Below are 25,299 nucleotides of genomic sequence, written 5' to 3' on the forward strand. Positions count from 1 at the left end.
AAATGTGAGAAAAGCTTTGAAGAGTTGAAAAGAAGGTTGACTAATGCTCCTGTATTGACAATCCCTGATACCAATCAGTCTTTTGAAGTTTTCTGTGATGCTTCCTATCAGGGACTGGGTTGTGTTTTGATGCAGAATAAGAAAGTTGTTGCCTACGGTTCTCGTCAGTTAAAGGTGCGTGAAAGAAATTATCCAACTCATGATCTAGAATTGGCAGCAGTTGTCTTTGCTTTAAAAATAAGGAGACATTTTCTTTACGGAGTTAGTTTTAATGTGTTCAGTGATCATAAAAGCTTGAAGTATTTGTTTGATCAGAAGGAGTTAAATATGAGGCAGAGGAGATGGATTGAATTTTTAAAAGACTATGATTTCCAACTAATATACCATCCTAGGAAGGCAAATGTTGATGCAGAGGCTTTGAGTCGTAAAAAGATACAAATGTCTTCGCTTATGATTAAAGAGTTAGCATTGATTGAAGATTTCAGGAGTATGAATTTGGAGGTTTCCATGTCTTCAAATTGCATCAGTTGTAATACCCTTGTTATAACTAATGAATTTCTGGAGAAGGTGAAGGAGAAGCAGTTGGAAGATTCAAAATTGAAGAACATCATGGGCTTATTAAATACTGACAAAGCCAAAGACTTCTCTTTAGGAGTGGATGGTATTTTGAGATTCAAAAATAGAATATGCATACCAGAGGATAATGAACTAAAGCAAACAGTGTTATCTGAAGGTCATAAAAGCAAACTCAGTTTACACCCAGGGATGACCAAGATGTATCAAGATCTCAAGAAGTCTTATTGGTGGCATGGCATGAAGAATGATGTAGCCAAGTTTGTAGCTGCTTGCTTGACTTGTCAGAAATCAAAGATTGAACATCAACGACCTGGAGGCTTGTTAACTCAGTTAGACATTCCAGTGTGGAAGTGGGATAGTATCTCAATGGATTTTGTTACCCACTTACCACGTACTTTGAGGAAACATGACTCTGTTTGGGTCATAGTGGACAGGTTGACAAAGACGACACACTTCCTACCTATAGACTTGAGAATCTCTATGTGGAAGTTGGCCCAAATTTACATAGATGAAATAGTCAGATTGCATGGTGTACCCTCCAGCATAGTTTCAGATAGAGATCCTAGATTCACCTCCAGATTCTGGAAAACACTTCAAGAAGCTTTGGGGACTAAACTCGGACTTAGTTCAGCATACCATCCTCAAACTGATGGACAATCAGAGAGAACTATCCAGTCCTTAGAAGATTTGCTTAGGACTTGTGTGTTAGATCATTTGGGCAGTTGAGATGAAATTCTACCATTGGTAGAGTTCACTTACAATAACAGTTACCAAGCTAGCATAGGAATGGCTCCTTTCGAGGCATTGTATGGAAGAAAGTGCAGGACACCTCTGTGTTGGTTTCAGGATGGTGAAACTGTGTTAATTGGACCAGAATTAATACAACAAACCAATGAGAAAGTCAAAATGATTCATGAAAGATTGAAAACATCTCTTAGCAGGCAAAAATCTTATGCAGATCAAAGAAGAAGACCTTTAGAATTCTCTGCGGGTGAGCATGTCTTTTTGAGAGTTACACCGTTCACTGGTGTAGGAAGAGCACTCAAATCCAAGAAATTGACTCCTAAGTTCATAGGACCTTATCAAATTCTCAGGAGAATAGGCCTTGTGGCTTATGAAATTGCTTTGCCTCCTCCTTTAGCTAACATTCACAATATTTTCCATGTATCCCAGCTACGAAAGTATGTACCTGATCCCAACCACATTCTAGAGTCTGATTCCATCCAAGTGAAAGAAAATCTGTCATTTGAAGTGAAGCCAATCAGAATTTTAGATTCAAAAGTGAAACAACTTCGTGGAAGGAGTATTCCCATGGTGAAAGTACTGTGGGATCTCATATCTGGAGACTCCACTTGGGAAATTGAAGAGGAGATACGAGCATCATACCCTAATCTCTATATTGGTAAGTTCATTTTCGAGGACGAAATTTTTTGTAGTTGGAGATAATGTAACAGCGTGCTTTTTTTAAAAGCAACAGAAACATTCTTCCCACCACCACAGTACCATTTTTCCTCTTTCTCTCTCTCTCTCTCTCTCCATATTCTCTTCTCTCCCTCTTTCTTAATTTTCTCTCTCACACTTCATCTATTTTAGAATCTGATCATACCACGCTGTAGCAGAGGAGTTAAGGAACCCGATCAGATTTTTAAACAAAGTAAGTTCATTTTTACTCTAAATATCCTTTGTTCTCTGTTTTTCCTTAGGATTTAATCATCAATCTTGGTGGGGTCAGTTGAGAACTTTAATCCTCTCAACTTATTCTATTATATACTGAATTTTTGTTCTATTTGGATAATTTGCATTAGGCCCGTAAATCTTGAAGCTTATCCAAACAGTGGGGAATAAAATTCTAAAAGTTGCTTGAAAAGCAAGCAATTGAGGTAAGGGAAGCTAAATTTAATTTTTAATAACACCCTAGGATAGAAGATCTGAATGCAGAAGGGACGTGGTCCCAATATTCAATTTCTCTTGCAGGGATGTTGTGTGTTTATTTATATTGGGTTGTTTGTTTATATATTATTTAAATTTGTGGAAATATTGGGTTTTGATGATTTAGTATTAAAGTGTATTTTTTTATGTCAAATAAACTTTTGAATATTGTGGATAACTTTTTGAATGATATTGTATGACGAAATGGTATGAAATTGAATTCATACATTTGGGATAATGTATGGTCTGATGTTTGTTGTGTATTAAGTATTGATGTCGGGATAATGTATGGACTGATGTTTGTTGTGTATTAAGTATTGATGTCTATGTGGTAACAGAGATCTCTAAGCTTCACTGATGATCTATGTCACATAGACTAAGATATCAGGTGGTGAGAAGCTGATGGGGGAGTTCATGCACACCGTGACATATGAGATGCACGGCTTGGGTTGTACTGAACTTACCATGATCCTTTCTGTTGGATTTGTTGGTAATCTTTGGATCAGGTGTTAGTCTCTAGTAGGACTTACTTAATACGGGTCTTCCGGAAGACGTTTGTTGAATATCTTGGATGTGTAGATCCATGTGAGATCTATGTGATTGTTTTAATGTTGGGATTTGAAGAAGATTGTATAATTTGAGAAATTGATCATGTAACTTGGTTTTCTCTTTTGATTTAATTGCGTATATTATAAAATTCTATTTTCACTAGCTTACCCTTGCTTTTCTTGCTGTGTTTGAACTGCGATGACTGTACTACGTACACGAGCAGATGATCTTACAGGTGTCTGAGGACACTACAAGAAAAAAAGATTTTAATAGAGGTTATTTAGTGGAGGTTAATATAACCTTAGGAATTGATTTAATTAATGAAGGTTTTTTCTAAAACCTCAACAAAATAACGGAGGTTTTTTAACCTTAGCTAAATTCTAAAGGTTTATTCTAAAACCTCCACAAAATAACGAAGGTTTTTTTAACCTTTGTTAATTTACAAAGGTTTATTTTAAAACCTCCGCAAAATAACAGAGATTTTTTTAACCTTCGTTAATTTTCAAAGGTTTATTTTAAAACCTCCACAAAATAACGAAGGTTTTTTTAACCTTTGTTAATTTACAAAGGTTTATTTTAAAACCTCCATAAAATAACGAAGATTTTTTTAACCTTCGTTAATTTCCAAAGGTTTATTTTAAAACCTTCGTTAAATTCTAAATATTTATTCTAAAATCTCATCAAAATAATAGAGTTTTTTATTTTTTTTTAAGTGTCAAAAGTTTATTGTAAAACATCAATAAAATATTTTATATTTTCTCAATTCTTAATAAATAGATATAATTAAATTTTTTAGTGATTTAGCCTAAACTGGTATACATATTTAAATATGTTTTGAACTTAGGTCTTAGAGGTTGATTCATTAATTGAAGTTAGAAGACACTTCATTAATTGAAATTATTATTCAATTCTTAAAGATTGTTTTTATGAATTTCAATAAGTAAAAATAAGTTGTGTGTGAAGTGACATTAACTTATCACATATATACATCATCATAATTTATTTTTTGGTTTATTTTTTGGTTACATTTGCAGTATCAAATTTTGAATAATATTTATAATAATATTAATAATAATATTAATAATAATATTTATAATAATATTAATAATAATATTTATAATAATATTAATAATAATATTTATAATAATATTAATAATAATATTTATAATAATATTAATAATAATATTAATAATATTAATAATAATAATAGTAATAATATTAATAATAATAATAATAATAGTAATAATATTAATAAATATTAATAATATGAATAATATAATAATATGAATATAATATTAATTATAATAATAATAATAATGTTAATATAATATTAATTATAATAATAATAATGTTAATATAATATTAATTATAATAATAATAATGTTAATGTAATATTAATTATAATAATAATAATGTTAATATAATATTAATTATAATAATAATAATGTTAATATAATGTTAATAATGTTGTTAATATAATGTTAATATGATATTAATATAATATAATGTTAATATGATATTAATATAATATAATGTTAATATGATATTAATATAATGTTAATATGATATTAATATAATGTTAATATGATATTAATATGTATAAATTATCTTAATAATAATAAGTTAAATGAAAATGATAATATGACTAAAGGAGTTCTCCGGTCTAGTGGTTAGCTCTTTCCTAGTTTTTGGAAGGAATTGCATTTGAATCCTGGCTGTGCGCTTTCCTTGCAATTTTAATTGGGGGGTGCTTGGGTTTCAGTCTTATCTTTTGTTATTTTACGGAGGTTATGAAAGCCTTCGTTAAAATCATTTTTTTTTTATATCAGAAGAGTTTTAAGGCGTTGATTTTGAAACTTATATTATAAATATTTGCATTTCCATATGTTGTAAATTTGTACGAAAATATGTAGAACCGGTATTGTAATAGTTATATGTAAATTATGGGGTGTTACATAATATAATTGAAATTAATACTTAAGAGTTATCAATTAATACCAAATCATTCTTCATATAAGTTTGTTAATTTTAGGATTGAAAAAATAGATTTTAAGTTATTTATTCTCTTCGTGCTTTTATTAGCTTACAGTTTTTTTAATAGGATATAACTTTCTTCTTGTTTGATTTAATTTTTGTTAATAGAGTTCTTTTTTAAGTTTAAGTTGGTCTTGTGTTTTTTATTTTTTAATATTATTTCTTTTATATGATGACAGACATCATATATCAACCTAACTAACTGAGATTTCATAGTTCATAATCATGCTTAACAAGAATGTAATAAATTTAAATTAATTATAATTATACAGTATTGTTAAATGTTTGTTCATGGATCCAACTTGAACTCTGAATAGTTTTGAATTAGATTTAATGTAAAATTAAGATAAATTCAGGTTATGATTAGTATTATTATGACACTATATTATTTCATTTAACATGTAGTTTTTTAAGGATGATAAAATGTATCTTCAGTCTAAATTGTATTTGTATATTTCTTTTATTCTATAAATTAATTTTAGATTATGTTAATATATGTACCTTATATCTTAAAATATCATGTTACATATTTCAGATCGAATTTAAGTTTAATTAGTTAAGTTGGAGAAAATTTTGAATTAAATAAAGGCAAGTTTAATTTAACTAGTTCCGCACATATTTTAATCTTAGTGACTGAAAACAATACTGATAACTTTCTGTCACTAAAGATTGATGTAACCATTGATAATATCGAAACAGCTACACTACTCACTACTGGATTATGAGTATACCAACAACTTTTAGCTGTAAATAATAAATTCTATGTAACTGCTTTGTTAGTTTTTTTTTAATGACAAACAAATGAATAAATAACCATTTTTTTCTTGTATTTTGATAAAAGTTTGTAAAACATTAGACTAAAACATAATTATTACATAAAAAATATTAGCTATTATATTTATTAAATTAAATATTATTTTAAAATATTAAAAAATTATTAATATTTAAAATAGTTTATATTATTAATAAATAATTTTTAAATTGATATTAAATTATTTATTAAAATGTTAATTGTTAACTATATTATATTCTAAAATTAGTAGGTAAAATCTTGCCTGTTAATTAAATATTAATTTAAAAATTATTTATTAATAATAGAATCTGTTTTAAATTAATAATATTTTTATAAAATAAAATATAATCAATAATTTTTTTTCTAAAATAACATATAACTTAATGAATATATTTAGTAATTATTTTTTATATTTAAAATTAATTTTTATTTAATGATTTTTTTAATGTTATTATTTTATTTAAATATGAAATTATTATTTGTATCAATAATTGTTAAAGAAAAATTGAGTGAGGGGGAGAAGAATTGAAAAAGGTTAGTAATAAAAGTTTATCAGATTCAGCAAGAGATCAATATCCTAGAACCAGTAAGAATGAGCCACCCTTTTAAAAATTGATTGTTCTTCCAAGGAATGGAATTAATGTTTTTTGAAGTTTTACTCCAACAACCACATCTTGAACCCCACACACCAGAGAGAGAAAGAGTGGAAGTCATTTTCCATGTAGAAGTTCCGTTGTGTCATAGTCTCCAAACTCCAAACTCTACATAACAAACACAAGAACTTCGTGTGGAGGCAAAACCAAGCACACGCCAAAGCATTTTTTTTCTTTTCTTCTGCATTCAATTCTCTACTCTTTTTGCCTTAACTTGCCTCCTTCAGAACCAAGTCAATAGACTAAAACTTGAAACAAACAACATGGTCCTTCTCAGTCTTATGTCTCTTTCTCCTTAACAACCTCCTCCTCTCATACCTCTCCACAACTACATTAAAAGCCTCAAACACCCCCATTGACATGCTGCCTGTCCCAAATGCTAAGCAAGGTTAGGTGAAGACAGCAACCTTGAGCACCAACAAAAACCTTCCTTTTGCAGAATAACCTGACGTGGGATCTTCAAGTTTTTTCAACACTGTCATTGATCAGACGGTGAATATTGTCAAATGAAAAGAACTAAAACTACTGGTTGAAGAGGAGGGACTCCGGGCAGTGTTGGTGTGTTTCCACTTTTTGGTTTTGCCTTGCCTTGTTGTGTTTTGGACAAAATGTTGCTGCAGATATCACCAAGTTTGAGGCATGTCACTGTGCTTCCGGGAAAAGGGTTGAAGGAATTTATCAAAGTGAAGGTTGCATCAAGGAGGCTATCTTATCGGATGCTCTTCTATTCACTCTTGTTCTTCACATTCCTTCTTAGGTTTGTGTTTGTTCTGAAAGCAGTGGATAACATTGATAGAGAAAACAAGTGCTCTTCCATAGGTACATTATCACTCTCTCTCTCTCTCTCTCTCACACACAGCAGAACACAGAATAAATGTCACAACCATTAACTTACAAACACATACATGCATGAACAGAAACACATAAAGATGTGACTCCGTGAATGAGGCTTACATTTTTCTATATATCAAAGCATACATGTATTCCACTATGCTTTGAACTTTTCATGATTTGCAAATGGCTATATTTATGGCTGATATCAAAGTTTTATGATTATTCATTAACAACACTTCTATAAATTGAGGGATAGTAAAACCAATGGAATCAAGGCAGTGGGTCTATTTTTTTCATTTTTCAATTTTGTTTAGTTATCTATATTCATTTTCCTTTTCTGGAGTGGAATTTTTATAATATGTATTTTGCACTGTATTAGTGTAGTAGGATTCATCAATGGTTACTGTTGGGTAAACTTATACCCTGCAATTAATTGTATTTTCTTTTGATGCTATGTTCCGAAACTTGGTATAAATTCAGCAATTTGCAAATATCAAATTCTAAACCCATAACTTTAGGATAATGATACATTCTGTAACCTTTTGAATTTGAAACAAGTGCATGACACTTTTACTTCTAGAAACAATAAATTCCACTAGGTATTTTATTTATGCATATACATGACCTTTTCATTAATGTTTGCAGGTTGCCTGGGAAAAAAATTGAGGCCAAAGATTTTGGGAAGAAGTCTTGAATCAAATGTAATCTCCTTAAATATTTCTAATTATATTTGTCATGTGAATCCACCTGGTAACTAATAGACCCGAATTATCTATTGGTGGCTGAAAATGACACTGGTTTCTGATAGGTTCCAGAAGTAATATACGGAATATTAGATCAACCCCTTGGCAAAGATGAATTAGAGCAAAGGACTGATATACCTCAGACTTTAGAAGAGTTCATGGTCCAAATAAAGGAAGGTGGATATGATGCCAAGACATTTGCAATTAAACTAAGAGAAATGGTACCATTTTCCCCCTCTTTCAAACTAGACGAATTTAGAAGACTAATCTAATACAAAAGTAACAGCTTTTCTAGTTCAAGTTCCCATTTAAATTCTGAACATTTTCTTAGGTGACCCTTATGGAACAAAGGACCAGAGAAGCCAAAGTCCAAGAGTATTTATATCGTCATGTAGCATCAAGCAGCATACCGAAACAGCTTCACTGCCTTGGCTTGAAGCTGGCCAATGAGCACACCAACAATGCAGCTGCACGCCTTCAGTTGCCCTCTGCAGAACTTGTCCCTGCTCTGGTTGACAACAATTACTTTCACTTTGTTCTGGCCTCAGACAATGTGCTCGCTGCCTCTATGGTTGCAACATCACTTGTTCGCAACAGTTTGCGACCTCAGAAGGTTGTTCTGCACATAATTACAGACAGAAAGACTCACTATCCCATGCAGGCTTGGTTCTCCTTGCACCCTTTATCACCTGCCATAATTGAGGTCAAGGCATTGCACCACTTCGATTGGTTTACAAAGGGGAAGGTGCCTGTGCTGGAAGCAATGGAAAAAGATCAAAATGTTATATCACAGTTTAGAGGAGGATCATCAGCTATTGTTGCAAATACTACTGAGAAGCCTAGAGTAATTGCAGCAAAACTGCAAGCACTTAGTCCTAAGTATAATTCAGTAATGAATCACATTCGCATCCATCTTCCAGAGGTAAAAGTTAAGGAATTATGAAGTTGTTTTTGTGTATTCCCCTTTTTCCTGTGATGCTTACTGCCATAATACATTTTTCAATACAGTTGTTCTCAAGTCTTAACAAGGTGGTCTTTCTTGATGATGACATTGTGGTACAAACTGATCTTTCACCTCTGTGGGACATTGACATGAATGGAAAAGTCAATGGAGCAGTAGAAACATGCAATGGAGAAGATCAGTATGTTATGTCAAAGAGGTTGAAAAGCTATTTGAACTTCTCCCACCCTTTAATATCCCAAAATTTTGATCCCAATGAATGTGCTTGGGCTTATGGCATGAACATTTTCGACCTTGATGCTTGGAGGAAGACCAATATAAGCTCTACATACCATTACTGGGTTGAGCAGGTATATATATGTACATTACATCATACTAAAGAAAAGGAAAAGAAAAAAAGTAAAAACAAATTACTTTTGATATGTTCAAAACTAAATTTCAGTTCCCATATTGGAAAGAGATAGTTTAATAACACGTAAGTTGTGTTATCTTTTATGCAGAATATAAAATCAGACCTCGGTTTGTGGCAGCTAGGGACATTACCACCTTGGTTAATAGCATTCCATGGTCATGTCCACACTATTGATCCTTTCTGGCACATGCTGGGATTGGGATATCAGGAAAGTACAAGTTTTGCTGATGCTAAGAGTGCTGGTGTCATCCATTTCAATGGCAGGGCAAAGCCATGGCTAGATATAGCTTTTCCCCATCTAAGGCCATTGTGGACTAAATACATTGACTTTTCAGACTACTTCATAAAGAGCTGTCATATCAAGGCATTGTAATTTTGATCATGAGAAAAAATGGATTTTTTTGATGAGTGGAATGAATGGTATTTGCATATAGAAGAAGATGGAAATCAGAGGACTTCTTCAAAGCATATGCCCATCCACCACTACAAACATTACAAGAAAAACGCGAATTAGATCAAAATCTGTATGTAAAATCAACATTACATACGGATTTTTCCGTATGTAAATTTTGGCACCAAAATATAAAATGTGTGTGCAATGAATGGGATTCAAAGCCAGGTTCCTTCAAAAGGGATAACTCAAAGAAAATTTAACCACTACACCAAACAAATGCTTTAGTATAATTATGATTTTTATTATACTTATTATTATTAACAATAATAATATGAATATAATATTAATAATATGAATATAATATTAATAATATGAATATAATATTAATAATATGAATATAATATTAATAATATGAATATAATATTAATAATATGAATATAATATTAATAATATGAATATAATATTAATAATATGAATATAATATTAATAATATGAATATAATATTAATAATATGAATATAATATTAATAATATGAATATAATATTAATATAATATTAATAATATGAATAATATTAATAATATGAATATAATTTATTTTATTATTAATAATAATAATTATATTAATATATATAAATTATGTTAATAATAATAAGTATAATAAAAATGATAATATGACCAAAGAATTTGTCTAGTCTAGTGGTTAACTCTTCTCCTGGACATTTGACAAAGAGAGAGATGCACCCTTTTGTTTCAATTTTCATTTTTAACTATTCAGTTGAAATTCTTTTTCTCTTCAATCCGCAATGTAAGTATGAGTATTTGTAGATCATATATATAAGAAAATGCAGTTCTTTGGAAAACGAACAGGCAACTTAATGGATTAAGATGCAAAATGAAGAAATAAAAGATTTTGAGGAGAGAGGAAAGGACCATTATTGAAAATCCTTTTGAAACAGGGCCCTCTAATCACATGATATTTAGCAACTTCACTGCTGCATTGAATGCTTAATATGAAAAACTTCTTGTCTATAAAAGAGAATACCAATTTGCTAATGAACTTCACATGTCTTTCTTGTTATGCAACTTCACTAAACTTTCCATTTTACAGAAAACGCTGAAAGACTTTGTTATTTTCAATTTTGCACTTATTCTAAAAAAGTTGTTTTTAAAAGTTGAACCAAACATATTTATTTTCTAGTTTCACTGAAAATAAAAAAAATAGAAAATGGAGAAATCAAATCCTGTAAGATTGTTGGTAAATTTTGGAAACTGAAGGAATATCGTCACGCTGCAACTTGTATTTATTTTTGCTTTCCAGAACGGGTGTATATTCCGGGATTGGAGGGAGGTGTGAGCATTGGAAAGGTCTCATGTTTCCACAAGCGATTCAGAACAGATTTATGGAATATGAGTTCTAGAATATCTTTTTGGAAAGATGTTTTTCTGAGTTGGTTTTCTTGAGTTAGAGTTTTTCATTCTGTCTCGTTATGTTTATACTTTTTATTAGGTCTTGAGTTGTTAATAATCTTAATTTTGTTGATGCATATGCAGAGAAAATTCTTAAAACTAGAGGTGATTTGTAGTTGAGGAGGCTCATGAAGTATGAAGTGGATGATGAAGCCTATATGGGAGGGTGACTAGATAGGTCATTGCGACCACTTTGCTTGACAAATATAGAATGAATGAAGTGGTAAGTAATAATGTTTAGAGACATACATTCAAATTCATGTTATGTACTGGAAATGGTAAATTGATATTGATTGGAAATTATAGGATCATAGGAAGATGAAATTAATCTCACATAGGATAAAAGTGAATAAGTTAGAAGCATCACATGAATGAATAGAAGTTGTGGTTGAGTTATCGAACTTAAGTAAGTATTTCATAATTACAACTATTTGTATTTTTGTGTTTCACATAATGATCTGCGTGGGAGGTAGTTGCTTTAACCCACTTGTATGAAAAATTAAGAGATGCGAGTTATGGAAATACAAAGCAGCTAGCAGGGTTTGCAGGTTAGTTTGAATAAGTTCTTATAATTTTAAATATTATTACATTCTTTTAAAATACATAACATATTTTATAATACATCGATTGTGTTAAACATGATGTGTTGTAGGATTTATGAGCATTTCCCAACCATCAGGTTGAGACATACACATATTGATTATACCGAGGAAGACCATAAGTGCATGTGGTACGAAGTTGGAAGATTGATTGCATTTAGAGTTTTGTCATTCCAAATGACTAGCAAAAAGAAGTGTAACCATTTGAATCGATCTTGTTGTTCTTGAGGTTCATTAGGTTGGACGGACACATGCAAATAGTTGCACTTTTTCTGAATATGTCCTTTGACAATATGGATATGTTCAAACTAACATATCTACCAAGTTGTAATTATGAGAGACACAAAGTAAATCACAATCCATCATGCACCACCTTTTACTAGTTTTCCTCACAATCTAAAAGGGCACTCGCATTTTCTACTTCCATTATTAGTAATTTCTAAGTCCTTTTTTGTATCATATGTATTTATTTTCTCTCTCACAATTTAATAGTATATGTCTTCCTTCCCCCGTGTCAATTCGATATACTTGACCTTAATATAGCAATAAAAAAACCCAAATTTATAGGCAACATTTCGTATCCACTAAGAGTTATCCCGAATAATAAATACCTACAAAAACATATAATAGTTTTATATTTAATTCAGCAAATATGTTTAGCAAATACACACTATGTAAATGTAAATACTAAGTTAAGAGTGACCTTTATCTTTTATGTTGTAAACTTATCAATACAATCATATGTTCTACATGCATTATCGAATATATTACAATATATAAGGTACTCCATATCAGCATAATCTAACACAAACATCAACCTCATTTAATATACCCACATAAAATTCGTCATTTATTTTTGTAAAAAATTAATTTTTGTTACCAAAACAACATCATTTTCCAACATTCTATATTAATGAATCCAGAATAAAAAAAAATTGAAAAGAAAAATCCAAAATAATAGTTGAGAATTCTGGAATAAATTTTGTAATTGTTTTTTTATTCCAAAATACGATTTCAAAATATAAAAAAATATAATTCTAGAATTAAATTGATTTTATTCTAGAACACATTTCATATAATCCCATAACCTTATGGATTAAGTCTTCCAAAAACTTTCTAAAATTTCCATTTTGGAACCCTTGTGCATGAATTCTGAAATGCGCTTTCCAGAATTAACTAAAATGGTTATGAAAACACTATCTCAAATACCATGACAACTACCGAATAATGTGTTATCCGAAAGGACCTCCACCACTTTTAGAAACAATATTTCGGAAGTCATGGCATGTTCAATAAACACATGTTGAATTATGTGTTCCCGAAGACTTTTTCCAGACTTTAAAATCCGGTAGCCACTTCTTCACTAAAAGATAACAACATCCTTCCATACTTGAAACCACCTAGCCCTGTTTCTAAACAACACCATTAGCTCCACCACATGTTTCCAGAAGTGTCACCTTCTTCCACCATCAACAAATCACATCCTCCATGGAGCTCATGCCTTTCACATAAGATTTAAGAGTGAAATTGGTATTTTGAAAATTGAGGGGTGCAAGTAGAAATTGAAGAGGTGTCAGGAAGCAAAAACCAAGAAAAGAAAAGAAAGCTTCAAGGTTAGAGGAAGAACAAAAGAGATGAAGAACTTCATTGAAACGCTTGAAAAGAAAAAAAATTGGAAATGAGAAATCTTCCTCCAAGTTGTGAATGCTTGTTCCTTTATCATCATGATTCACTTGTTTTTCTTTTAAGTTGGATCAAATGTATCACCCAACTCTCATGTATTAGTTTTGATTATCCAAGTATATTTAATTCTTATTTACCATTGATACTAATTTAAGCTGTGTTCAATATTTTTTTACAAATCATTAAATATAAAAGCAACTAAAAACTGTTATATATTGTTGTAAATTGAACCAACTCTTAAAGTTAAATAATAAGTAAAGTTTATCTCATTAACTATTTAATAAGTTCTTTTATTATGTTTTAAAAAAATGGATAATTAAGAAGAGAACTTAAAAATTAATTATTGAAAAATTAGTAATTAATAATATTAATATTAATCAATCCAATAACCTAGATAATACAGAAAAATTAAATCCTGATATTGAATTTGGTGTTTAAGTAATTTTATATTAGTATTGATAACTAATACTTGGTTACATTTAATGCAAGTTGAAATTTAATATGAATCCTTGTACAAAATTTAACATCTTGAATAGAATATATAATTATAAACAACACAGTACCGCACAATTCCCCTTCAATTGACAAGCTCGCCTACCACCGTTTCAATCAGTTTGACATGTCAATCACCAAAGGAATCTCAATACTTTAGTGCTTTGCTTATGCCTAATCAGAGTAATATTTTCTTACAGCTATTATGATTCAAACTTTTCCAAGGCAAAAACAGGCCAAGGACTTGCAGCAATGAAGGTCATATCAGTTCTATTCAGGTATTATCATCCACTAGCTCACCATCTCAACTATATATCAATCTTCATTTATAGTTTAGAAACTTTCAATAATAGGAACTTCTTCCATTTGCTTACATAAGGAAATATGGCTGCACCATATCGGAAACTACTATAGTCATGTTGGTTCCTCGATTGTACCTATCTATATCTGCTACCAACAATGCCCTCTGACCTATTTTGCATGGTCTAAACTGAAATAATGTTACTGTTAACCTAACATCGGATTATCTTAGAACCCAGTAGCTAGTATTAAAACAGAGGCGAAGACAGAAGGACAAGCTTATTTAACATTTACATGCAAATACCAGCATTAATCATAATAGTATCATATGCCAAATACAGTCCGGGGTCACCACTGGGTCCAGTTAGAATACTTAGAAGAGAACTAACAAAGCCAAGAAGGTATTGGTAAAATGGATACAACCCTGGGCCAAAATGCAAGCTCAGAGAATTGTACAGTGCCAGCTTAGGCAACTGGTGGACGGAGTACGTGATCCTGTGAAGTATCCACTGCAGCTGGCGGCATGAATTGCCACATTGCAACTCCTGGATAACTAATAAAAGGTACCAACTTGTTTCCATGGGCTTGGCCTTGGGCCGCAAATGCGGCAGGGATAGCAGCAGGGGGAGGCATGAAATTGGGTTGTGCATTCAAAGATTTCAGCTGCTGCTCCAACTTCTCCTTCTCTGCCTTGAGCATCTGTTTCTCATCTCGAAGTTCATTCTTCTCAGCCTACATAACATATAAGGAATTTGATTTCAGAAAAAATTATTATTGTGAATTTTTCAGTCTCTGTTAGGAAATGGCGGAGGCAGAAAACTTATAGAGCCATTCCGTTTGAAAAATATGTTTTTACTTTTACTTTAGATACAAAAGTGTCATCTTGTTTCCACTCTATTTCAATAGTTTGATAGGAAACAGTGAAAATAAGTTATTTCCATCATTGCTACATAAATCTTTGAAAACATAAAACAGAAAGAGAACTAATAATTCACTCTCTAACACTTTATGATTGCTAAAATTCTTGAGAACTACAAAATCAGGAGAGAATCACTAAAAAAGCAGTGGAACCTACCAAAATTTGTGAATTTCCATAAAATCTAACCAATAGTAGAGTGTGTTCCTAGCATTTCTCAAACAAGGAATATTTCCTTAACCAAATTTCCCCCTAAGAGATCCACAATATGTAAAACACAAGAAGTCATTCAAATATGAGTATCACCTTTAACTCTTTAATCTTTTCTTGAAGACCCTGATTAGAGTCTTTCAACTTCTGCGCTTCACCCCGTAACTGTGTCACCATTCGGACAGCATCAATCAGGATAGCAGCCTTGTCAGTTTTCGTAGGCCTTTCAGGCTCCAAAATGGAGCCCAATTCAACAAACCTAACAATGTCCGTCATATTAGGTACATGCCCCCAGCTACACATTTACATAAAAGCTAAAGGGGAGAATAGAAAGACAGGAGGTAGTTGAAATTTTGAAGTAGAAATATACTTGTCGTTAAGCTTATCTCTTCGCAACTTCTCCCGACATGCCTTGGAGCTAGTAGCAGCAGCACATGTCTCAGATCTAACCCTGCAGCCGGAAATGAACAAGAAAATGAGGATAACTTCTTCCATGCAAAAGCTATCTATTGGGGTCACTCCTTTTTCTGAAGTTTAATCATTTGATATAATGTTATGGCTAGTGGCTAGTAAATTTAGTTAAATTATTTAAACAATTAGTATTGCCTTGAGATTTCACTTCATTCTTCAGTCATCATTAATTTATTACGGTATAACAAGAAAGGAAACAAAAAAAGAACACTAAATCATCTGAATACTGTAATAGAAAGAAGCACTCAAGCAAAACAAAGATTAGGAAATTAAGTAAAAAAAAAAGCTACCGAAGAGGGGGTTCAGAATAAGATAGCCAGGTCGCTACACATGTTGATTCTTTGTTTTTTTTCCTTAAACAAAATTATTTCATTCAATAAAAATGAAAGGGTAATAGAACATTGTGTACCTTTTTTTTGAGCCAGCCTCCTTGAGACCATCAGAATCCGCCAGTGAGCCATCAATTTCAACACTAGGAGCAGATAATATTGTAAGAAAGACAAGGTAGTAAAAGAAATGGCTTTTTAATGAGGACATAGACAGAGAGGTAGATGGAGTCATGGATAATGTATTATGAACAAAATGTCAGAAGCCACCATGTTTGACCAAACAAAAATGTATGGCCTTAAATAAAAAAAATGTTTCAGAAAGGAAAAAGAAACCACTTCACTACAAGGGAATTGAAATGTATGCATTACTAAGAATATATTACTAAGAATGGTAATAAAAAGGTAGCATTTCATTTTTTACAGGACTCTTACGAAAAATCATTGTAAATTATCAGCAAGATTCTGGAAAAATCATTTCACATTCTCACATTGTTAAAACCTTAGCAAAGGAAAAAATGCACTATTGGAAGTTAGAAAAATGATCTAGCCTTATCTCAGGAGTTGCTTTATTTGGCTCGAGCAGTACCCAAATTTTAGTAAAACCGTTTACAGAAGACTTTTCTTAGTGGTTTCTCATAACACAAATTAGAATATCCTCTTCATTCTTTACCAACTTCACTTCTCTTACTGCAGACTTTCATCAATCCAATCATCCACCACACCATCCTAATCTCTTACACATTTATTTGTTGCCCTTATCATCACTTTCACTACCCATAACATTCACTTAATAGAGCATTAAAAAACTTACAAGCCATAACTACACAGAAGAATCTCACCTAGTGTTAAACAATCACTCCGCGATTACAAGTTATGCCTGAAGCACTTCTTCATTTCATCCACCTAGTTTGACTCCTATTTAAGAATTAAGATGACCCTATAACTTCAGAAAGTAACTAACCACCTAACTAGGAAGTACAAAATGATCTTCAATTTCATATACAAACGACATAATTACATAAATATAAATATCGAGAAGACAGAATTAAGGCAATCAATAGTTCCAGAACAGAATTGCATTGAAAACAAGTTAGAAAAATACATCCATTGCATGCTCTAAACAGAAAATTAAGCAACGTGAAAAGCTGCAGAATCAATTAAAACTAACACGTGCAAGAATGTCCTGAGGCGCCAGAATTAATTCCAACCAGTCGTTAAGGACATGTCTGGATTGAAGTTGGGTGAGTTTAAAAGTACTTCTCCTCTAAATGAAGCAATTTTCTTCATTTAGAACATCGAAATTCAACACAGTAGTTTTCAAACTTTAACCCAAACATAACGTTATACACCCCCTCAGGCCAGATTCCATCGCGCAACATTAAAAAAACAAAATCATCAACTACAACCACCCTTTCCAAAAAATAAAATAAAAAAAAACGAAAATCACATTTCTTTGAACAACACAAAATCCTACACCCTATAGCTTCCGAAACACAACCCTAAAATCAAACATTCACAAAGTCAAACAAATCAAACAACGAAGCAGAAACCCTAATCACGTGAAGGGGCAAAATCAGAGATTACGGAAACGAAAGCGTGAAAAGGAAAAAAAAAAAAGGCAATTGGCGAAGCGATCTGCATGTACCCGACATTGGAAGTGGCGTTCAAGGCGTTAGGGGGCCATGTGAAGGCGGAGGAAGGGACGGTGAAGGAGGCATCGGGGACGGGAATATCGTCGATCAAGCCGTAATCGAAGAGCCAATTGGTGTTTTCCCGGGAAACCATTGTGCGGATTCGATTCCCGGAAAATTGAGGATTTTGCCGTATGGAAAACGCGTTTTTTGCTTTGTTTACCTCGGAAACAATCAGGGACTGCGCGTGCTGTGTGTGTGTGGTGTGCGTGGGGCTTTGCTTGCACGTTTTGAAGTTCCAAGGAGAAGAAGGGTGAAAAAGATAACTTGTTTATTATTTTTTATTGGAAATAAACCATTTTATTAAACCTAGGTAGATGACAACTTAGTTTATGAAAGAATACAAATTATGTTTATTAAATATAAATATTATTATTAAGTATTTATAAACAAAATAAGAAATTTAGTAAATTATTTTAGTCATAAATTGTGAATATTATTAAAAGTTATTAAAAGTTTCTGGGAAAAAGGAAATGTGCGTGTGTGAAAGATGCGAAAAATCGGTGGCAACTGGCAGTCCGTATAGTGGCGGATGTTCGTTGTCAGCTTCTACGACAAAACAGTTGGACTTTTGGTATGGAAATACAGGTATAACTATTTATAAAGTATTATTATTATATTAATAATTTTTATATTATTTTTTTACTGTTTTTTTGGTATTTTTTTTTAATAATTTGTAATATGCATCTTTATAAATAAATAATTTTTTTAATAGTTAAATATTCATTCACTTTTTTTTAATATTCTAATTAAAGAGCATGGTGCATATGTTCACATATATAAACATATATGTGCATATTATTATAATATTTTAATATAACACTTTCTTTGCTATTTTTAATTTTTATGTATTTTGATTATATTTAATTATCATATTTCTAATTTTAAAATAACAAAAAAATCTTTTACAATTAAATAAATAATTTATTTTATTTTTAATTAATTAGCACTTTTACAAAAATAAAAAAAAAAAGTGGTATACTTTTTCTAAGACTGGATTTACATTATAACAATAATATTATACACATTTAATATAGCAGTATTAATCATAACATTATATTAAAAAAGTAAAATTGAATTTTATTCATATTATACTACTGTTTATTTATGATTTTAAAAAACTTAGAAATTTTATTAATTTAGATTTTTATTCAAAAAATGACATTAAATAATTTAAGATATGAATATATTTAGAATTTTGAATTAAATTTTGATTTAAAAATGATATTTCAAAGTTCAGGATTTTTATTTATTTAGGATTTTGAAAATTTTAGAAATTTTATTTAATAATTTTAGATTTTATCTAAGAAAGACTGTTTTTAAGAATTCAATTGGCATTAATAAAAATATATAAATCCTTTTTTAAATTAATAATTTATTGTATAACTGATGTTAAGTTTCCATTTAATTACCAATATTATTTCATTTTACTCATTAATGTGTCAATATTATAATTTATATTTTGTTTATAAAATCATATAGAATGAAAATTAAAACCAATAAATTTGTTATTATTTTTTTATTTAATTTTGTTTAAAAAAAACTATGAATTAGTTACCAAAATTTTTGAAGAAGAAAATGAAGAAGGTGAACATTGTAAAATATAAAATACACTATAGATTAAAGTTAAAATAACAAAGAAAAAAAATATATATTACATAGAAATTACATTAAATTTAAATTGTACACTATTAAATAATAAATTCCTAAAAGAAATGTAATTAGTCTTATTCTTATAAGCAACACTTTAATAATTTGTCTTTTTCATAAAAAAAAAAATACACATGCACATTTGCTTCTGCTTATCTGCAAATAGAACATTTTGCTAAGTTATATAATATAGTACTAATATTTCTAATTACCAAGGTCAGAAAAATAGAGTGATATTATAAGGCCCAACTTTGAAAAAAATGTTGAGATGACACTTAGCAAAAAGACTTAATGAATGTAATAATGAATACATAGGGAGTGATGAGCAATAAATCATCATTACACGTAATTAGTGATGGAAACATAAACAAATTCCAACAAAATAAACTTTCAAAGTTGGATCAAATAAACAAATTAGATGAAGAAAAAATGAACATTAGATTGTAAAAAATAAATCGTTAATGAGATGAATAGAAAAGCTAAATGCAAGAAACACTGAACAGATAAGAAAACAAACTGCAGAAAACAAAAAGACTAAGATGAACAAAATGGACAAAAAAGGTAAATGCAAGAAACACAGAACAAAAAAAACAAACAAACTGGAAAAAACAAAAAGAATGAGATGAACAAAATGGACAAAAAAGCTAAATGCAAGAAACACTGAACAAAATATAAAAAAAATGCAAAAAATGAAAAGAATGAGATGAACAAACTGGATTGAACCAATAAATGCAAGAAACATTGATCAGAAAAGAAAAAAGCAAGCAACTTTGTTCAGAAAACCCAAAAAAGCAAGCAACTAAGAACAACTCAAAACGTAAGAAACATAGAGCCACGAACATAAATAAAACGGCAGAAAATGCACCACAAAATGGAAATAAATGATAAAAGAATCACCTTTTATGTTCGAAGCAGATCAAAGTTTGAAACTTTAATGAGAAACCACAAAAACAACAAAAGCATAAGAAACATAAAACCACAAACATAAATAAAATGACACAAAATGCACCAAAAAAATTGAAAGAAATGATAAAAGTTTCACCTTTTATGTTCGGAGCAGTTCAAAGTTCAAAACTTTAATGAGAAACCCCAAGAACAGTGAAAAGCATAAGAAACATAGAACCACGAACATAAATAAAATAGCAGAAAAATGCCCCAAAAATTAGAAGAAATGATAAAAGTCTCATTTTTTGTGTTTCGAGCATATCAAAGTTCGAAACTTTAAAAAGAAACCCCAAGAACAACGAAAAGCATAAGAAACATAGAATAAAAAATACATCAAAACCCAACAAAAATGAAAAGAAATGATTAGAGAATCACCTGTTCTTCGACCAATGAAAAGAGGAAATGAGATATGAACGGGTCTTTGCACATATATTCTCAAAAACCAATCTTGATAACCATTTCAAAATTAAAAAATCGCGCCAAGTGAAAAATACCTTAAAGAAGAGATTTGTAATGATGGTAAGGCAATAAGCAGAAGGTGTGCCAAATCGGTGAAAGAGAAGGGGAAAGTAGAAGAGAAAAAGCTCAGAGTTTTTGAGAGAATGAAAAAAGTAAGGGTTTAGTATGTGGAGGGAATGAAGAGGGTGAGATACGTGGTGTGCAGAGAGTCTGAGAGAGAGGGAATGCATAGGGTCAGAGTGAAAAAGTGAATATGGGTGGGAGATGTGGTTAATTTTTTATGCGCCACGTGTCGTGCATTTAGAGAGCCACGATGATGTGCTCTGAGAGTGACACGTGGAAACAGTTCCCTTTGTGGTAAAAAAATATTTTTGAATTTTTTTTAAAAAATTTAAGGTTGTGACACGTCTCAAAACATACATGTTTGTGCTCCTTCAATTGTTATATAGATATAGATATATAGATTTTACAAAAATTAAAAGTTAAAAGAAAATTTAGAGACTAGAAAACAAATATGTTTTTTCAAATATATCTAAATTTAATACCAACTCTATGCATCCCTCACTTTTGGGTTAATTAATTTTTTTTAATCTTGACTACTAAAATAAATATGGAAGTGTGAATAAAATATTATAACATAGAGTACAATATCAGACATGTTCTTTAAATGTTTTTTAAATTCAAACATATACACAAAATAAAATTTATATGAGTTGTCACGTTACATTATTTAAAAAATACTTTATAATATAACATTCTTGAATTAAAAAAAATATATGTTTTTTTCAATTGTAAAGTTTATTCAATGACATCTCCCACAAAATAATTCATGATCATCACTAATAATAAAAATAAAGATTAATCTAAAATCAAAACACAATAAACATAAATATCTTTAAATAAAAATATAATAATTTGAGTATAATTTTCAAATTGCATAGTTATTTAATAAAATAATTAATTTCATAAAAATAGGAAACATATATGAAGGGTCGCTGAATTATGTTTTTAAGTTGTTTTGATAAATATCGTCTCAATAAGCCAGCATTGATAGATAGTAGACTTTCTAAGTTAGATGAACTAATAAAGATTTTCACAAATTGGATTTGTAGAACTTCTCCTTCTTTAACTTAGTGCAACAGATATAACATGCAATATACTAAAATAAAAAAAATAAAGGGAAGAAATTGTTTAAGATGTTTTTATATTGGTTCGTCTAATAATGCAAATTACGACAAATTCTCAAACAATTAATTGAGTTCCACTAGCTGACTATCGCTACAAGATACAAGAGTATGCTTTCAGCTCATAGCCAATCCTATCTAACCCGTACGAGTTTTGTTTGATAACAAGTCACTATTGGCTAATACAAATACTTTTTCAAGGGGAGAATCACTCTCTAACCATAAAAATTTGTAACCAAATTTATGTGCTTCTTCTAGAGCAAGAATAACACTCATGAATTCAACATCTAATTCAAACTGGAGACCAAGAAAAACAAAAAAAAACCACAAATGAATTCTCCTATACTACCACAAAAGATACATGCACAAGAAGCAAGACTAGGAGAGCCCCATCAATGTTAATATTGATCCAACCAACAAAAGGAAACTTCTAAACAACTTTAAAAGTTTGAAGAGGTTTGCTACTCCGAGTGTTAATCACTTAGAATTTTAACATAGAAAAGTCAAGGATATCATTCTTCATGGATTTAGTAAAAGTTTTATCAGCCAAAGAAATGAGGTCCTTAATAGACTTAATGGCCCAATGAAGATTAATCTTCTGCTTAAATCTAATATTATTTCTCATATGCCAGATCATCCAAATAGATAAAGTAACCGCAATCAAATTCACCAATTTAACCAAAGGACTCCCATCAGATTTGATAAAGATCATTCGTAGAGTGAAAATTAGCATTGGAAAAGATTTATTGAATCTAACCCCAAATATACATAGCAAAGGAACATTCAAAAAACAAATGTTGAATAGATTATTTCTGCTTATCGCATAAAGAGCACATGGAGAAAAGATGAAAACCTTTATTCTGGATGTCTCTGTCAGTAGGTAACCTTACCATGAAATTTTTTCCAAAGAACCTAAGTCTTGGCAGGAAGAATGGAGGAAGACCAAATGAGTTTACCCCAACCACAAGGAGAACCAATGTTTGAAAGAAGTCGTCTAGAAGTGATATATGAAGGACATTAAAGGAGGGGATCCAAGTACTGCCATCCCAAGCTTGCGAGACTTTAGAAACTAGGGATGCTCTAACTTTATACGACATACATGTAATAATAGACAAACTTTTTGAAGAGTACATATCATTCCAAAAGTTGATATCCTTACCCGAGCCAATAGTTCAAGAAATGTGTTTAAGAACCAGGTCATACAAATCTCTTATACCAATCCAAATGGAAGAAGATTTATATCTAAGAAATTTCTGATATTTAGATTTAAGAAATGTGGCTTTAAGCAACAAGGCTTATTGTTGTAAGCAAAGTTCCAATCAATGTTTAAAAGATAAGCATTATTCTCCACTTGAAGATTAAAAACTTTCAAACCACCACTCTCAAGAGAAGAACAAATTTTGTGCCAGCTAAGAGTAGAGATACCTTCCTTCTCAAAGTCACCAATCCATATGAAATTTCAAACCCATTTTTTAACTTGTTTAATTAAAAAGGAGGGTCATTTGTAAACATTGAAGCTATAAGCAAGGAAATCAAAGATAACCATAATCACCACCTGAAATTTGTCCATCATACTAAGAGTCTTACTCATCCAAGAAGCCAATTTTAGCTTAATTTTATCAGCCAATGACTGAAGATATCTCTACCTTTAAGAATGAAAAAAAAAAAAATAGGCATACCTAAATAGTTAAAAAGGAGAGAACCTTGATTGCAAGCGAGAAAAACTTTAGACTTTCCTATTCAATCTAGTAATGTTATTAGTAGTAAAGAAGAAAGAGAATCTTCTTCACAGACAGTTTCCGTTCACTCTGATGGAATGCCAAATTGCAAAAACAAAATAATAATTTAATTGCAACCACAATTTCTAAATTTACAACACCAAAAATTTGATCATATTAAAATAATAATAAATTTACAATAAGCAAACAAATAATAAAATACAATAATTTTTAATTATAATAAATAATGACTTTTTGCTATTGACAAGATTTTATTTTCTTTATAAAAAGAAATGAGAATTAAACATCTAACATAATTAATTTTTTTAAATCAACATAATTAATTTTATTAATTTAAAATAAATATAATTAATTTATTATAAAAAATAAAAAAAGCAAAAATTTACACATATAATAATAAAATTTACTATATATTTTAAAAATATCATGCCTATAGTAAACTAAATCTACCAAAAAGAATTATAATTTTTAGCAAAAATAATAATAATAATTAAAACTATATAAATAAAATAGTTGAATTATCCACCAAATCAATTTGCCCAAAGAATTTCATTCTAAAACTAAACCATTAACATTTTTTTTTCCTAATATCCATTACTACACTGTTTTTTCTAAAGTCCTCCAATAATATTACTTAAAATATATGCCATACCTAATAAATCAAATCTTAATTCATTCGGCCATATATAGTATTTAGTATATCAAATTCAGAATTTGTTCACTTTATTTAAGGAATTTTTTTACACCATCAAATCAAAATAACCATATGAACAAATTTAAAAATATTATTATTAACTAAATATCAATCTCAGTAACTAAATATTTATAAAAATTGCATTTCTTTTCTTTAATTTATCCAACATCATTATAAATTTATTTTTCTAATGTTTTGAATCATATTTTTCTTAAGATACCACAGAACATCAACCCCAAAATTTCTCTTAGATTAACTAAAATAAGTATTTCGTCATATTTGACATCGATAATTTAATACGGAGTTAACACATGTTATCAAAATACATCTCCTTCCAAAAAAGTAACACTTTTCTTTTGTCTAATTCTAAGTCACATATAACACAATTATGACCAAAATAATAAAAAGAAAAAGTATTCCCTTACATTTCACATCAGTATTAGAACATTCAATGCTGTTAAAATACCTTTCTCCTTCAAAAAAATTGCAAATCTTTTTTTTTTTAAATTCTAACAATAATATAAAACAATTATAATAAAAATAAAATATATATATATATATATATATATATATATATATATATATATATATA

General features: G+C 30.0%; 3 protein-coding genes across 3 annotated transcripts; 2 read left to right on the forward strand and 1 right to left on the reverse strand.

Annotated features, from left to right (window-relative positions):
* The first annotated feature begins 1,362 nt into the window (after positions 1-1,362).
* On the forward strand, positions 1,363-2,026 carry LOC150023229 (uncharacterized). The gene has a single exon (XM_090296896.1). The coding sequence runs from the start codon at positions 1,363-1,365 to the stop codon at positions 2,020-2,022; it is 660 nt and encodes a 219-aa protein (XP_090153022.1). The 3' UTR covers positions 2,023-2,026.
* Positions 2,027-6,784: 4,758 nt separating this feature from the next.
* LOC137832164 (putative galacturonosyltransferase 12) lies at positions 6,785-10,008 on the forward strand. Its single transcript, XM_068640196.2, has 6 exons — positions 6,785-7,353; positions 8,014-8,069; positions 8,177-8,332; positions 8,443-9,033; positions 9,120-9,422; positions 9,573-10,008. The coding sequence occupies exons 1-6, from the start codon at positions 7,143-7,145 to the stop codon at positions 9,855-9,857; spliced, it is 1,602 nt and encodes a 533-aa protein (XP_068496297.1). The 5' UTR covers positions 6,785-7,142; the 3' UTR covers positions 9,858-10,008.
* A 4,679-nt stretch (positions 10,009-14,687) lies between these two features.
* LOC137810902 (transcription factor ILR3) lies at positions 14,688-18,528 on the reverse strand. The gene is made up of 5 exons (XM_068612399.2): positions 17,991-18,528; positions 16,426-16,488; positions 15,916-15,996; positions 15,642-15,804; positions 14,688-15,151 (listed from the first exon to the last, which is right to left on the reverse strand). The coding sequence occupies exons 1-5, from the start codon at positions 18,128-18,130 to the stop codon at positions 14,885-14,887; spliced, it is 714 nt and encodes a 237-aa protein (XP_068468500.1). The 5' UTR covers positions 18,131-18,528; the 3' UTR covers positions 14,688-14,884.
* Positions 18,529-25,299: the final 6,771 nt, after the last annotated feature.

Source organism: Phaseolus vulgaris, chromosome 11 (assembly GCF_051622355.1).
Source record: "Phaseolus vulgaris cultivar YP4 chromosome 11, ASM5162235v1, whole genome shotgun sequence".
NCBI lineage: Eukaryota > Viridiplantae > Streptophyta > Magnoliopsida > Fabales > Fabaceae > Phaseolus > Phaseolus vulgaris.

Bases quoted from the DNA above. Each gene is read 5' to 3' on its own strand.
- LOC150023229 (XM_090296896.1), top strand. From the start codon at position 1,363: ATGGCTCCTTTCGAGGCATTGTATGGAAGAAAGTGCAGGACACCTCTG.
- LOC137832164 (XM_068640196.2), top strand. From the start codon at position 7,143: ATGTTGCTGCAGATATCACCAAGTTTGAGGCATGTCACTGTGCTTCCG. The intron at 8,070-8,176 runs GTAATCTCCTTA...GGTTTCTGATAG, and splicing joins GAAGAAGTCTTGAATCAAAT to GTTCCAGAAGTAATATACGG. The intron at 8,333-8,442 runs GTACCATTTTCC...ACATTTTCTTAG, and splicing joins CAATTAAACTAAGAGAAATG to GTGACCCTTATGGAACAAAG.
- LOC137810902 (XM_068612399.2), bottom strand. From the start codon at position 18,130: ATGGTTTCCCGGGAAAACACCAATTGGCTCTTCGATTACGGCTTGATC. The intron at 16,489-17,990 runs GTACATGCAGAT...ATCTGCTCCTAG, and splicing joins AACGCCACTTCCAATGTCGG to TGTTGAAATTGATGGCTCAC. The intron at 15,805-15,915 runs GTATATTTCTAC...GGACATTGTTAG, and splicing joins AGAGATAAGCTTAACGACAA to GTTTGTTGAATTGGGCTCCA.